General features: G+C 43.5%; 2 protein-coding genes across 2 annotated transcripts; one reads left to right on the forward strand and one right to left on the reverse strand.

The window, feature by feature from the left end:
- Nucleotides 1-938: 938 nt before the first annotated feature.
- On the reverse strand, nt 939-3,832 carry LOC138610836 (probable G-protein coupled receptor 139). The gene is made up of 2 exons (XM_069683683.1): nt 3,754-3,832; nt 939-1,948 (listed from the first exon to the last, which is right to left on the reverse strand). Exons 1-2 carry the CDS (start codon nt 3,830-3,832, stop codon nt 939-941), a joined length of 1,089 nt encoding a protein of 362 aa, XP_069539784.1.
- A 7,041-nt stretch (nt 3,833-10,873) lies between these two features.
- LOC138585258 (homeodomain-interacting protein kinase 2-like) lies at nt 10,874-12,208 on the forward strand. Its single transcript, XM_069657547.1, has one exon. The coding sequence runs from the start codon at nt 10,874-10,876 to the stop codon at nt 12,206-12,208; it is 1,335 nt and encodes a 444-aa protein (XP_069513648.1).
- Nucleotides 12,209-12,907: the final 699 nt, after the last annotated feature.

The following is a 12,907-nucleotide window of genomic DNA, read 5'->3' on the forward strand; positions in this document are numbered from 1 at the left end:
AGTGAACCTTTTTTCTAATAAGTTTATTGTCTCAGTCGCTAGTTTCAAGTCTTCTTCAATACAGCACGATATTCATTTGGTAAATCATGGCCCCGTTTAGAGTCAAATACGTGATTAAGCAGTGTGTGCTTCAGAGTGGGGCTACCTGTGATTAACAGGTGATGCGTTTATACAATGCCCCCTATGGTTCAAATATGATCACCCCTTTCCTAAGAAACCAAGATTGCGACAGCCTTCAAAATAATGATCCACAAACGAATGGGTACTGTCGCGTTGGCTAAGTTCTTTTATGGAGTCATTGGTGGATCATGGATGTTGGTACAAAATGTCTGTGCCACATGTTTGTGCTATTCCTTCAATCACATGTTAAGATATGCACCAGCAGTGTTGGACACTGCATCACATTCTAGGAAACCTGCTGGGACACCAAACCATGCAGCTAGATTTCTAAAGAACATTGAAGTGTACCGAAAACAAATCTTAACAAGGTCTCTCAAGGTCCACTTCCTGCTTTTTCCACGGCACGGTTTGTGATTATCATGGTGATGGTTTTTTTGTTATTATATGAGTTAAGTATGTACCCAGCTTCAGCTGAGCATGGGTCCAGAGTTTGTGTTAGTGTTGGGGCCCATGTGGGCCTCATAGAAGAATGTACAAGGGCTGGAAATGGAATACCACTCAGACTGCGAACAAGGGCACAGGTGGGGTCCCAAGTGGGCTACATTCTACCAATATGGTTCCGGTATGCAGACCATCAAGCGCCCTTCATCTACCAAATAGCTTGGCCCCATTTGGGTGTCCCAGATCAACACAGGTGCAACCTAGTTGTGCCCTACATGTGATTGACAACCAAAAAAAGCTAGTAAATTGGCCTTAGCCAAAAAGTCAAGAATTTTTATTTTGAAAGTCTGATCCACGTCCTTTCTTCCAGCTCCTTTCTATTCTGTCTGTTTGAGGTTGGTTAGCACTACTGGGCGGGTGTCGCTGGACAGTATTGTCTTATGATCTACAACAGAGAAGACTTTCATGGTGGTGTGGGTTAGGACAGAGCCCAGCTCACGTGCCTTCTCCTTACAAGTCACCACCTGGACCAGCTCCCGCCGGAAGCGCCGGCTGACCATGCAGTAGAGCAGGAAGTTGGTGGTGGAGTTAAGGTTCTGCAGCATGTTGGCCAAGTCTCCAGCCACGTTGATGGGGATTCCGTAGTTGTTCCTGTCGAAGTTGTCGGTGTTGTACTTGGTCCTCAGGATGCAGTATGTGACAAAGCGGGGCAGGCTGAGCACCACGAAGGCCACGGAGACAGTTCCCAATAGCAGGATGGTCCTCCTCAACATGCCCCTGGTGCTCCTCCCATGCATGACCCTACGCTCCTCCTTCGTGAAGAGGTTGCTTGCGCGGCACAGATGGTACCCGATGAGGTAGTTAAAGATGATGACCAGTGCTATTGGTACTCCCCCTGAGAGGAAGGTGGTTATCCACACAATGATAGTAGTGTAGCCCTGATCACGGTAATGACACCTGGGCAGCGTCATATTCACCCCATCCACAGTAATGTTCACAGGTGAGACAACATTGATCCAACCCAGCGGCACTGAGACAAGGTGTGACAACAAGACGATAGCCACACAGTTCAGTCTGGTGACCCGGGCCTGGGAGAAGTGCTGCTTGGCCGCTGTGCTGCGCAGGACCAGGTAGCGCTCAATGGTAAACACCACCACGATCCAGGAGGAGCTATAGAGCGATCCATACTGCAGGAAGCCCAGGATGCCACACATGGGGTGGGAGTGCCAGAAGGGCTGCAGTAGCCAGAAGGTGAGGGTCAGGTCAATGAGGATCACCCACACCAGGTAGAAGGTGTCAACAATGGCCAGACAACTCAGGTACACGATCGCAGCATCGGACATCCCACATTTGCGGAAGCAGATCATGTAGAAAGTGAAGAGGTTGGCTGGAAGACAGAAACACAGACAGAAGGTTGGGATGGATAAACAACATTTCCCCCCCTTGGTTTGTGAATGCAATTATTTATTTGGCTGCAGCAGAAGAAGCAGTATCACCTTATAAACATCCAGGTGATAAACATCAGTAGTCATCTGCAGTTGTGTTAAAAGTCAACTTATAAATGTTAGTTTGTTTTCCTGTTCTGAGTTGGTGGAGACCAATCCAGAACGGACAAAATGACTGATCTCTTGCTAGAAGCCTGTTCACATTCATGTCTGCCGATTGTTGCTGGGCAGGTAGTATAGACAGAGTTTTACTGTAAACATCTGATGCTGCTAGTGAAGCTAGTTAAAGTTTTCTTAGAGTGTATTTTATTGGCCTGAAAGTCAAACAATAAGCTAAAACATATTAAAACGAGCTTAGTGCCGAGAGGAACAACAGAGATGGGTGATCACTCTCTGTGGGTTTGTCTGATTTTGGTGTGTATGATTAAACACTCACACATAAGCTGAGAAATAATTAATGATTTTAGGAACAATATTAATCAAACGTAAAGTATTTTAATGTTAAATAAATCAGCATTACACTTTTTTATGTGAAAAAGACACTTTAGGTTTGCCAGAATGCTTAGCAAACTTAGCTAAAACACTGCAAGCAGGAGGAAGCCAGCCAAGCTCTGAATAAAATAAGTCTTCTAACAACTGTCTGTTTACGTCGTATGTCAGTGAGCTAGTTACCCACAAGTCACCGGAAGTTTTATCACAAAAGACTGCAAATCTGTCGCAATGGGGACAGGACTTCTGAGACGCTGTATGTGTCACTGCACCCAGCAGATGTTGATCAAGAACGCTAACACGTTCTGAAAGCAAGTGTCATTTTTTGTTTCTTGTTCTACTATTGAATGCAAAAAATATTACTTCTAACTCAGAGTTTACATTTTATAGAAGTCTATTTTTTCACTCTTTACTTGCTTTCAGTAAAGCTAACTGAGTTCCCCTGCCTCCAGTCTTTGACCTAAGCTAGGCTACACATCCCTTTACAAACTTTACCCATCTTCTTATATGAGTGTGGGTTTGAAAGCCAATGGATGTCCCACATTGCGAGACATTCTTTTAACACATATGATATGTAACAGTAGGCTCATTGCAGACTTGCAGTATTGCTTGGGATTTATTGCTAAATGGTCGTCGACCTGGATCTTCTAAGGGCCTCAGGTTATAATCACAAACTGTATAAAAGGAGGATGTAGCTGCTTGGTTTCAAAAGTGAATCCAATGCTGAGCAGCCTCAAACCTGCATTCTTTCTCTGGCCAGCAGGGGGCGACCTCGTGGGTTTCTAAAAACATATCCAATTGTATAAATCTATGAACCCACTTCTCAGTTGATTTGTGACCTATGAGTTTACGGTCTCAAGCATGGTGTCAGGTCTTCATTACAGCATGATGTTCATTTTAAAAAGTATGGTGCCATTCTGAGTAAAACAGAGGATAAGCAGGGTATGGATGAGGGCGTGGCTATCTGTGATTAACAAGAGTTAATCTGTCAATCTGCCAAACCAGCGGGTAAGAAACAATAGTCTACAACAGGTGGGTGAAGTAATGATGGCTACATCGACTTCGTATGATCATAATGTGCAGGGAACATGGCATTGATGATTACCACCTGGGAACAGAGTGATCTAAAGTGAGTGATTAACAATAATAAAGTCATTAGTAACCCATAAACACGCGTGTGATCATGAATCGGCACCAACTGTTCTAATAAAACCCACTCAAGCGTGTTCGAGACCAAACAAGATGAGGAGATACCAACCTGGAATACCCATGATGCAAAGCAGTGGGTAGTAGATCTTCTGAATGGTGACGAAGGCGGTGACGCTGGCTCCCTCCATGGTTCGCTCACCGCCAGGCGACAGCTCACATGCTAATACCTGCAATAAAGCCATTAGAGAGGTGGAGGAGAGGCGGCTTCAGTGGGCAAATAGTGGTGAGGGGACAGATGAGAGCGCTTTACTGCTTTAAGATGTTCAGGTGCAACACATTTAAGATGTTTAAACAGTGGCGCTGAGTTTAACATGCTGTGGATTACCAGCCTGATGATTTAAATGTGACATCAGGGATTAATAGAATTATACAGAACCATTACAAATAACAGACACTAAGTAATAAAGCTTTTGATATAGCTTATTGCTATTCTTACTTACAGTTTGGATTTCACCAAAATGTTTAGCCCATGTTGTTGCATAACTGATGAGTCATCGCTCAGAAATTTCGCCCAGAGATTAGACAAGTCCTTAGATGTTGAAAAAGCCACAAGGATTTGATTCAGTCAAGACGCTAAAAAACGATTTGCCCATTTTGGATCGTGGCTCTCACCTGGGCGTCACGGAGGAGAAGGAAGCACTGTAGGTTTTTGTTTATTTCTCTTACTGCCATGAAGATATCAGTGTGGTTTTACATCATAGCAGTCCATAAAGATCTCCTGTCATCGTTATCACACACAGATCCCTGAAGCTCTCTGTTTCATGGTTGTTTTATTTAGACTTACTTTATCTTACTTTGAAGGAAAACCAAGAATATTTCCTTCTTCCTTTTGTTCTTTTCACATGCATCAATATACTTTAAACACCCTCTGCTGGGTGAAAAGATCAGCTGTCAATGTTAAAATGGATGGAAACATAAAGACATACCTGGAGTCTGTAGGACCTCTCTGCTGTCTTTGATAGAGCTGCGTAGAACAAGCTCCTTCCACAGGGGTGCAAAGCAGCTGCTTATGTCTCCACAAGAACAAGAGAGTATGGGTGATAAGAGGAGGGATGGGTGAGACGGCTGCAGCTGCTGCTCATATAAAGCTTCAGGAGGAGGAAGTCGCATCACCTGACACATTCAACACACACTTAACAGATAGAAAAAAAGTCCAACTAAATAACCACATGTGGTAAGAAACAGTTTTCTACTGGGAAGATTTCAAGAGACAAACCATTGAAAGATATTTGTTACAATAGGCAAAATGGTCCATGAGCTTAATTTAATAATTGACGTTCCCATTTTTCCTGGTGTCTGCATAACTGGTCTTTAATGTGAAACCTTTAATCATGAGCAAACTATGATGCTACACTTCACTGCAGGAGAAGAACAGATTGTGTCCATAAGTTGCAAAAAACACAAATAGAAAAGCATTTGCGGTGGCTGCCCCTAATCTCTGGAACAACTTAGCTGTTCATGTAAAAACTGCTCAGACCCTAGAAACCTTTAAGTCACAGCTGAAGACACGCCTCTTCTCGTTGGCGTTCAACTCGAGTTGAGTCTGACACCTTGTTTCTACTGTTCTTCTTTAATTCTTATCTGTTGTTTGTACTTTGTATTCTTTTAACCCGTTTGTATCCTTTGAGCATGTTCAGCATGTGGCCAACTGCGGTTGTTTTAAATGTGCTATACAAATAAAGTTTGACTTGACCTGAGCTGACATTCAGAGTAAAAGACATAATACTTGTGATTGACGCACCACTCACTTTTACTAAAGGGGTTTTGTTTCAATATTTTCTTTCAAGCATGTTTTCCACTAGCCAAAATTAGCAGCCAAATAAGTATCACAGGGTAAGGGACGACTTGCTAACCCCTGTCTCCTCTTCAGCTCTTCTTCCACATGCGGTCACTTCTGGCTCCAGAAAATCAAGATGGCGACAGCCAACATGCAAGTCTTAAGACTCCAAAACTGTCCTGTTTGAAATCCTGATTAAGATGTGGTAATGCTCATGATTATTGAATATTTTATAATAAACCATGAATATTATGATAGCAGCTCATGTTCCTATAGTTACTACTTTGTCTCGACACAGCCACTCGTGGCAGACGGAGCCTAGCTCAGCTCGAGGTTTCTGCCTGTGTGCCCCTGTGACAAGCACTCCCGCTCATGGTGGAGTAATGTTGGGTCTTTTCTAATAAGGTGAGAAGGTCCCCATGTAAGGTGGGGACAGGAGTAACAGCAGTGTGTCAGAGGATGGTGGAGGACAGCAGAGATGGTGGGATTTTCCACAGGTGAGAGGTGGCATGATAAGTTTTGAGGTCATGACAACAAAGAGGGAGTGGTCGACTGCTGCAGAGGTGCATGGGAAACTGAGCGACCTGGGTAAACCTTGTTAGGAGGGTTATTAACATTTTACACATCCAACCAGTATTGATCCAACAATCAAACAACAGAGGACAAACAGAGGCTGACACTGGAAAAATACCAGCTTGGAAAACTCTCCCCAGCCCAGACACAGAGGGAACAACAATGTTAATGGAAGCGCTGCATGTAGGTGTGCATGCTGTGATATGCAGCATGAGGGCTTACTTTCTGACGTCGGCCTCTGGGACACCTAAACAGTACTTATACCATACAGTGGAGAAGTATGAAAGGACTCTGACTCCCTCTCAAATTGAAAGACTTTTTAGTCACAGACTATAAGAGTTTGCAAAGACTTGGTATCTTACAGACTAGATCCCTGTTGAAATTATTTCAGATCATGCTCCTGGTGGAAATTTACAAGAAGAAAAACAAAGATTGGAGCAGAAACAGAAGCAGCTTTCAGCCACAGCTGCTCTTATTTAAATGGCCTGCACTCATATATGGCCTTTCTAGTCTTCTGACCACTCAAGGCTCTTGAGTGGTCAGAGTCTACATGTCACATTCACCCTTTCATACACACTTATTAAGCACAAATTGCTAGACAAATTACTCACACGCTGCGGGCTAGGCCTGGGCTGTTTGAAATTTGGGGTTCAGTATCTTTGAATCGAACAATTAACCTTTCAATTAGAGGGCGACCCACTCTATCTCTGAGCCACAGTCCTCCACCTCTGTGTGTGCCGTGGTTTCTGTTATGTGCTGCTATTGGGGCTGTTACATTAGCTGGGTTAGCATTAAGAGCTAGCAGGACTGTAGTGAGGCCAAACTTCAAACTTGCACCAGTTCACTGGGGCGAACGACCACTTCAAACAAGCAATCACAACACATTCAATCCCTCCATGTTTGCTGCTGTATTAGTTGTTCAGAATCTTAAAAGCCAAGATGAAAGAATGACTAACTTAAGCTCAGAACGTCTTACATCAAACGATCACGATGACGGGTGTGTCTAAACTCCAGCAAACATCATGATTTTATTCTAACATTGTTCTGACACAGAGAAATCCCTTGAAAAGTTGTTTAATGTTTTTGTTCCTCACTCAGCACTGTCAGATACAGGCCTGATGAGCCCTCTGACTGGATCTGCAACCCAGGTCAAACCAAGTCTGTGTAGGTGCTTTTGCATGTTAACACATAATGCAGCGAATGTGGGGAATGTTTGTGTCCATTGTTCTCGACTACTTTAATGTCATTGTGTGTTTCAAAGTTTGGCTGTGTGGGAAGCGTGTGAGGGATGAAGTTAGAACCATAGACTATAAAAAAAGTGGACTTGGTTTGTGGACTACTGTTTTGAAGCCTGCGGGTTAATCAGGTTTGATGTCGCCATCTTGTTTTGGAGGTCAGAAGAGGTCATACTTGGAGGAGAGTGTTGAGTTGGAGAAGAAGGAGGATTTATCAAACACTTAATAACAATAGTGTGAACGCTGAATCAGCACTAATTGTCTGCTAATGCTGAATCTGTAATTTATGGCAACAGTGATATTATTGGGGGATAATAATCAAACTCATAAAAAACAGGATTTAGACCCAAAGGATTTAAAGTGGTAATCTTGAAGATCTCAGTTTCGTTCTCTTTGGCGACACCTATGGCGATAAACGGTAATTGCAGAAGCACACTGATACCCAAATATCCAGACAGTGTTGCATGTGTGACGTCCACGGTTGGCTCTGGTTGTAACTCTTGATTTTCCTGGCTGACGGTCGCTTTGCTTTTTAGACTATTTGCTTCATCTGAGCGTCGAGTTTGTTTCCCTTTTCTTTGGATTTTCACTTATTTTTGAAGTTGTATCTGTAGTCATCCATCTTTTCTTTGTTTGTTCAGCCCAATGACTGTATATATAGATGGACGACATGTCTCCATCTGCTCTCATTGTACGAAATTGATGCCAAAATAGCCCCGTGATAGGAGCTGCCATCTTGTGATGGTGACATCATTTGGAGCCAGCGACTGTGCAGTAGAGATCGCCAGGTGGCACCGCCGTAACCACTTCCACTAACCAAAACACACACTTAACTTACCACAAAAAACAGCAAGGATCCCACACGCCGGCATGTTTAACAGCAGAACAGCTTCTCTGTGTTGGTCTGAGGTTAACGTTCACAGGTATGGAAACTTCAGTGACTGTAGTGATTGTTTTTGTTACGTCTCCTCTCGCGGATCGTCCTCTGCTCTGCTAATCCAGAACAGATTGCCTACAGGAGCCGTATTGGTCAACAGAGCTGTCAATCATCATTTTTATAGCATCAAATTAAAAAACTAATTAAAAATAAACTTAAATAAAAATGAACACTTGGACATAAATCAGCATGATAAGAACTAACTATAATGACAGAAACCATGTTTGAGAAAAATGTATTTGACGTGTATTTTGATTTTATAGTTTGACTCATGTCCCATCTGTTAACATGGAGGAGGCGGGCTTTATGACCTATACTGCAGCCAGGCAGCAGGGGGAGATAGAGAGGGTTTGGCTTCACTTTTAGGGAGCTGTCATGTCGTCCATCTTTTTATACAGTCTATGGTTCAGCCATAGTAGATTACTGTTTACTCGCAACACGACTACCCTCTCTGGCAGACCAACCACTGCTGGAAAACGCGTCACTAACTGGGCGCAGCCTGTGATTTATTCTGTGAAAGTCGTCACAGACACCCAGTGCAAAATACTTTCATCAGTGGGCTATACGCTCAATCACCATTGTGTTACCTCATTCGGTGATAGATAGTGACTTAACAGACATTTATTTACATGAAAATCTTTGAGATTATTACTTTAAAGTGTCTGATCGTATAACTGTATAAGGAAAGAGACATTTTTCAGGTCTCCAGGTTTCCCCACATTAAAGCCTGTTTTTGTCTAACTCAAAGACACAAGACTATTTACCAAATGAATATCATGCTATTAAACACTTGAAACTATGGAGTTAGACCATGGTCTATTGACAGACAGGAAGGTTTTTAGGCACTTGTGTGTTGGCTTCACTTTTCAGACCCCGAGGCTGCGTCCACGGCAGTCTATATTTAGATTTGGGGATGCTTTGTCAAACCCACTGTGTTCTGCGGTGTGTCCACTTGGCACCTGTTCTGTTTCCCTGCAGGAGCCTCACCTCACCTGCAGCCGCCACTTCACACCTCTCAGGTATTAAACTGACGACCGGCTGGGCTTGTTGGCACAGAGTATGTGTGAGATGTCAGGAGGCGCAGGTGTAATTCAGGACATTAATACGGGCTGAATTCCATTTAGCTGCTTCAGTCTCAGCGTGTTGTGCACGCTGTCACACTGTCCCTCCTCACTGGTACATCCATGAAACAGAGCTGTCGATGTGATCAGTCACACCTGTGTTATTCTTCTGCTAGCTTTTTAAGGTTTAGCATCCAAAAGGACATTTTATAGCTGATATCAGCCGGTGATTCAGTGGCCTTACTATTTAAAAAAATCTGGACAAAGTCTGGACTGTCCTAAGCTGTGATGTAACATTATATCTGACATGTTCAAAGTGAATTAAAAGCCCAGCCCTTTTAACAAATGCATGGAGAATTTGTATCTTGTTTAAATACAGTATAAAGTAGAACTAATGAATCCTGGGATTACAAAAGCATAGTTCTTTGTGTAATAAAGAAAGTGAAAGTCTGGATATGTTCCCTTTGAGCTCTCAGTCTTTATCAAAGTGCAATAAATAGCTGCAGAATCACTTTATAATTTCCCTCTCCTCACATACTGGATTATACAGCTCAAACATGGGGGGTGAACTACTTCAAGGTTAACTCTGAGTTTTCAGTACTTCCGAGGTGGTTCACTTCTTACCAGGGCAGATCGCCATGGCAACTAATGAAAGGCAGGAGGGAGAGAGAGTGGCAAAACACTTCTGCTTTACCGTCTGATTTTATTAAATATATTCATGAAAGATATTCATTGTGCTTTACTGATGTACATCTACAACAGAGACTGATCACAGCACTGACGCCTAAAGTACTTTTGTACTTAGGAGATATGAAAGTAAGCATTTGTCCTGCTTTAAAATGTGCTTTAATATTTATTTGCTCCATAAGTCCATTTGATACGGCTGGAGTTAAGGCTGAGAGAATAAGTCTGAATCTGTCATTAAGGTAACAACAACACATCTGTAACTTATTGATCTAATGTAATAACGACTTCATTTGCACATTTACAGTGATTTTTTGCCGGTTGTCCTTCCTGCTTCAGCAGCTGCAGCTCTAAAACACGTGTAACATGTCATTCTAATATAGATTGCTCTGAGTTTGTAAAATAAACTGATCAGCTGATGACAGATTTACGGTGCAGACTCCGCCCCTTTTATATGAAGCACCAATAGAAAATCTTGGGTTGACTTATCAAGCGGATAACCAGCATTGTGGGACCACTTAGCGTGATCTCCTTTGTCAGGTTAAGTGACGCCAGATCAGTAGAAGTTACCCCGGGTATGTTGAACTCGCCTCGTAGTATAGGCCCCTGCACGCACACACACGCGCGCACACACACACACACACACACACACACACACACACACACACACACACACATTCTAGAATGTTAGAAGCATTAAAGCCAAAGCCACCATCAAAGGAACCTGATGATGTCATAGAATTCAAAAGTTTATAAGTAGGACTGCATGCAGAGAATCTTTCAGTGCACATCAGACCTTCTACCTGACTGCAAGCAAACTACCTGCAACCATCAAACGTCTTTCACATTTAGACAACACACAAACACATTTCACAAACACAAACACAATCACACCTATCAACATGCAGGGATCAGAAGACCTCAAGATAGCCAAAGGCAGCATACTTGGCCACCTTTACAAGGTGGAGGCTTCCCTCGGGGAGGGCGGTTTCGGTGTTGTTAAAAAATGCCGCAACATCGAAACTGACCAGTGTGTGGCCATCAAGGTCAACAAAAACGATCTTGATATTTTTCACCAAGCCAGACAGGAGATAGCCATCCTGAAGAAGCTGCGGTCTCTGGATCTAGAGACCTGCAACATTGTTAAGTGGAATGGCTACTTCTTCAATAAGGCTAACATCTGCCTGAACTTTGAGCTGCTGGATCAGAGCCTGTACAGCTACACCAAGGAACAACCGGACCAGTGTCTCCCCATGACAGAGCTGAGGTCTGTGTTGTATCAGATGACCACAGCCCTTTCCCACCTGAGCTCTATGGGAATTGTGCATGCAGACTTCAAAACAGACAACGTAATGGTTGTTGACCGCCACAAGAAGCCACTGAGAGTCAAGTTGATTGACTTTGGCCTGGCGCATCCAACCTACGCTTGTCAGCCTGGTGCTTGTGTACAGACCATCTGGTACAGAGCACCAGAAGTGTCGCTGCACGTTCCCTTTAATGAGGCCATTGATATGTGGTCTCTGGGCCTGGCGGCTGCAGAGCTGGCAGTGGGATACGTTCTGTACCCTGGCAACATGGACTATGACGTGCTGAGTTTCATCATAGCAACTCAGGGCCAGCCACCAGACCATGTGCTGGACCAGGGGATGGACACAGATTATTATTTCCATCCAGACAGTGATGGCCCGCAGCGCTGGAGATTCAAGACACCAGAGGAGTTTGAGTGTGACTCAGGGTTCCAACCTGTAGACACAAGATACCTCTGTCTCAAGAGTCTTGATGATCTTGAGGAGCTGATGGAGGTAAACAGACAGAACAATGATCACTGTCTGTTGTTGGACTTGATTAAAAGGATGCTGCATTTAGACCCAGAGCGGCGCATCAAACCCCAGGAGGTTCTGCAGCATCCTTTCCTGTCTGACAGCCTCCCTCAGACCTCCTGTGTTGATGTGGTAATCAATGTGACTGACACTGAGGAGACTGACGAACCTCAGGACAAGGCCACTGAAGAGAAGGCACCTGAGGACAGTCAGCCGCCCTCCTGGTCTCAGACAAAAGGACCAGACAACATCCTTCACCTGGCCCAGAACACGACCTCCTCCCTGACTGATGAACCTGAGGACAAGACCACTGAGGAAGTGGAGATCCAGCCTGAGACCAAAGTTAAGAAGGTCGGCTGGTTCAGGCGCACCCTCAAAAGGATCAGGAAGACCTTCAGGTCCATCTTTAAGAAGTAGGAGCAACCATCAACATCTAATGTTTGATGGGCTGCATGGTGGTGTAGTGGTTAGCGCTGGCCCCTCACAGCTAGAAGGTTCCTAGTTTGAATCCCGTTTCGGACGGAGTGGGCCTTTCTGTGTGGAGTTTGCATGTTCTCCCCGTGCGTTTGCGTGGGTTTCCCCCGGGTGCTCCGGTTTCTTCCCACAGTCCAAAGACATGCTCATTAGGTTAATTGGTGACTCTAAATTACCCTCTAAATTGGTTTTAAAATAATAATAAAAAAAAAAACTTCAACCATGCCATGTATTTGTCGAATGAATATACAAGCCTATATTGTGACCTACATGTGTAAAGTCATTTTTAGTGAAAATAAAGGAAATAAAATCTGTGACATCCAACACATATTTATTGCATCATTTCATCACTTAAATTATATTATTTCCTACTAACTGTTTGATAATAAAGGTGTTATTTCTGCTGTTAAACAGATGTATTTTATGTCCTATGTACCTGTGCGTTTCCTGTTTTCTCAAAGTCTAAGAGTCGGGCTCTAACACTTCCTTATCACTGGAGATCAGTGCTTGTGATACTAAATAAATGCCAGGACTCCCCTTATTCACCTGTTGGCATGTTTATCGGTTTCTAGTTAATTAGCGACTCTAAATTGCCCATAGGTGTTTATTTGGCTTTAAAATCCAACTCAAAAAAACTCATAC

This window comes from Semicossyphus pulcher, unplaced genomic scaffold (genome assembly GCF_022749685.1).
Source record: "Semicossyphus pulcher isolate SPU_LCO1_2020_fin unplaced genomic scaffold, fSemPul1.0.p SCAF_11, whole genome shotgun sequence".
In the NCBI taxonomy this organism is placed as follows: domain Eukaryota; kingdom Metazoa; phylum Chordata; class Actinopteri; order Labriformes; family Labridae; genus Semicossyphus; species Semicossyphus pulcher.

Excerpts from the sequence above, each read along its gene's own strand:
- LOC138610836 (XM_069683683.1), bottom strand. The coding sequence starts at position 3,832 with ATGGAGGGAGCCAGCGTCACCGCCTTCGTCACCATTCAGAAGATCTAC. Across the intron at positions 1,949-3,753 it reads TTGCATCATGGGTATTCCAG|CCAACCTCTTCACTTTCTAC; the intron begins GTTGGTATCTCC and ends TCTGTCTTCCAG.
- LOC138585258 (XM_069657547.1), top strand. The coding sequence starts at position 10,874 with ATGCAGGGATCAGAAGACCTCAAGATAGCCAAAGGCAGCATACTTGGC.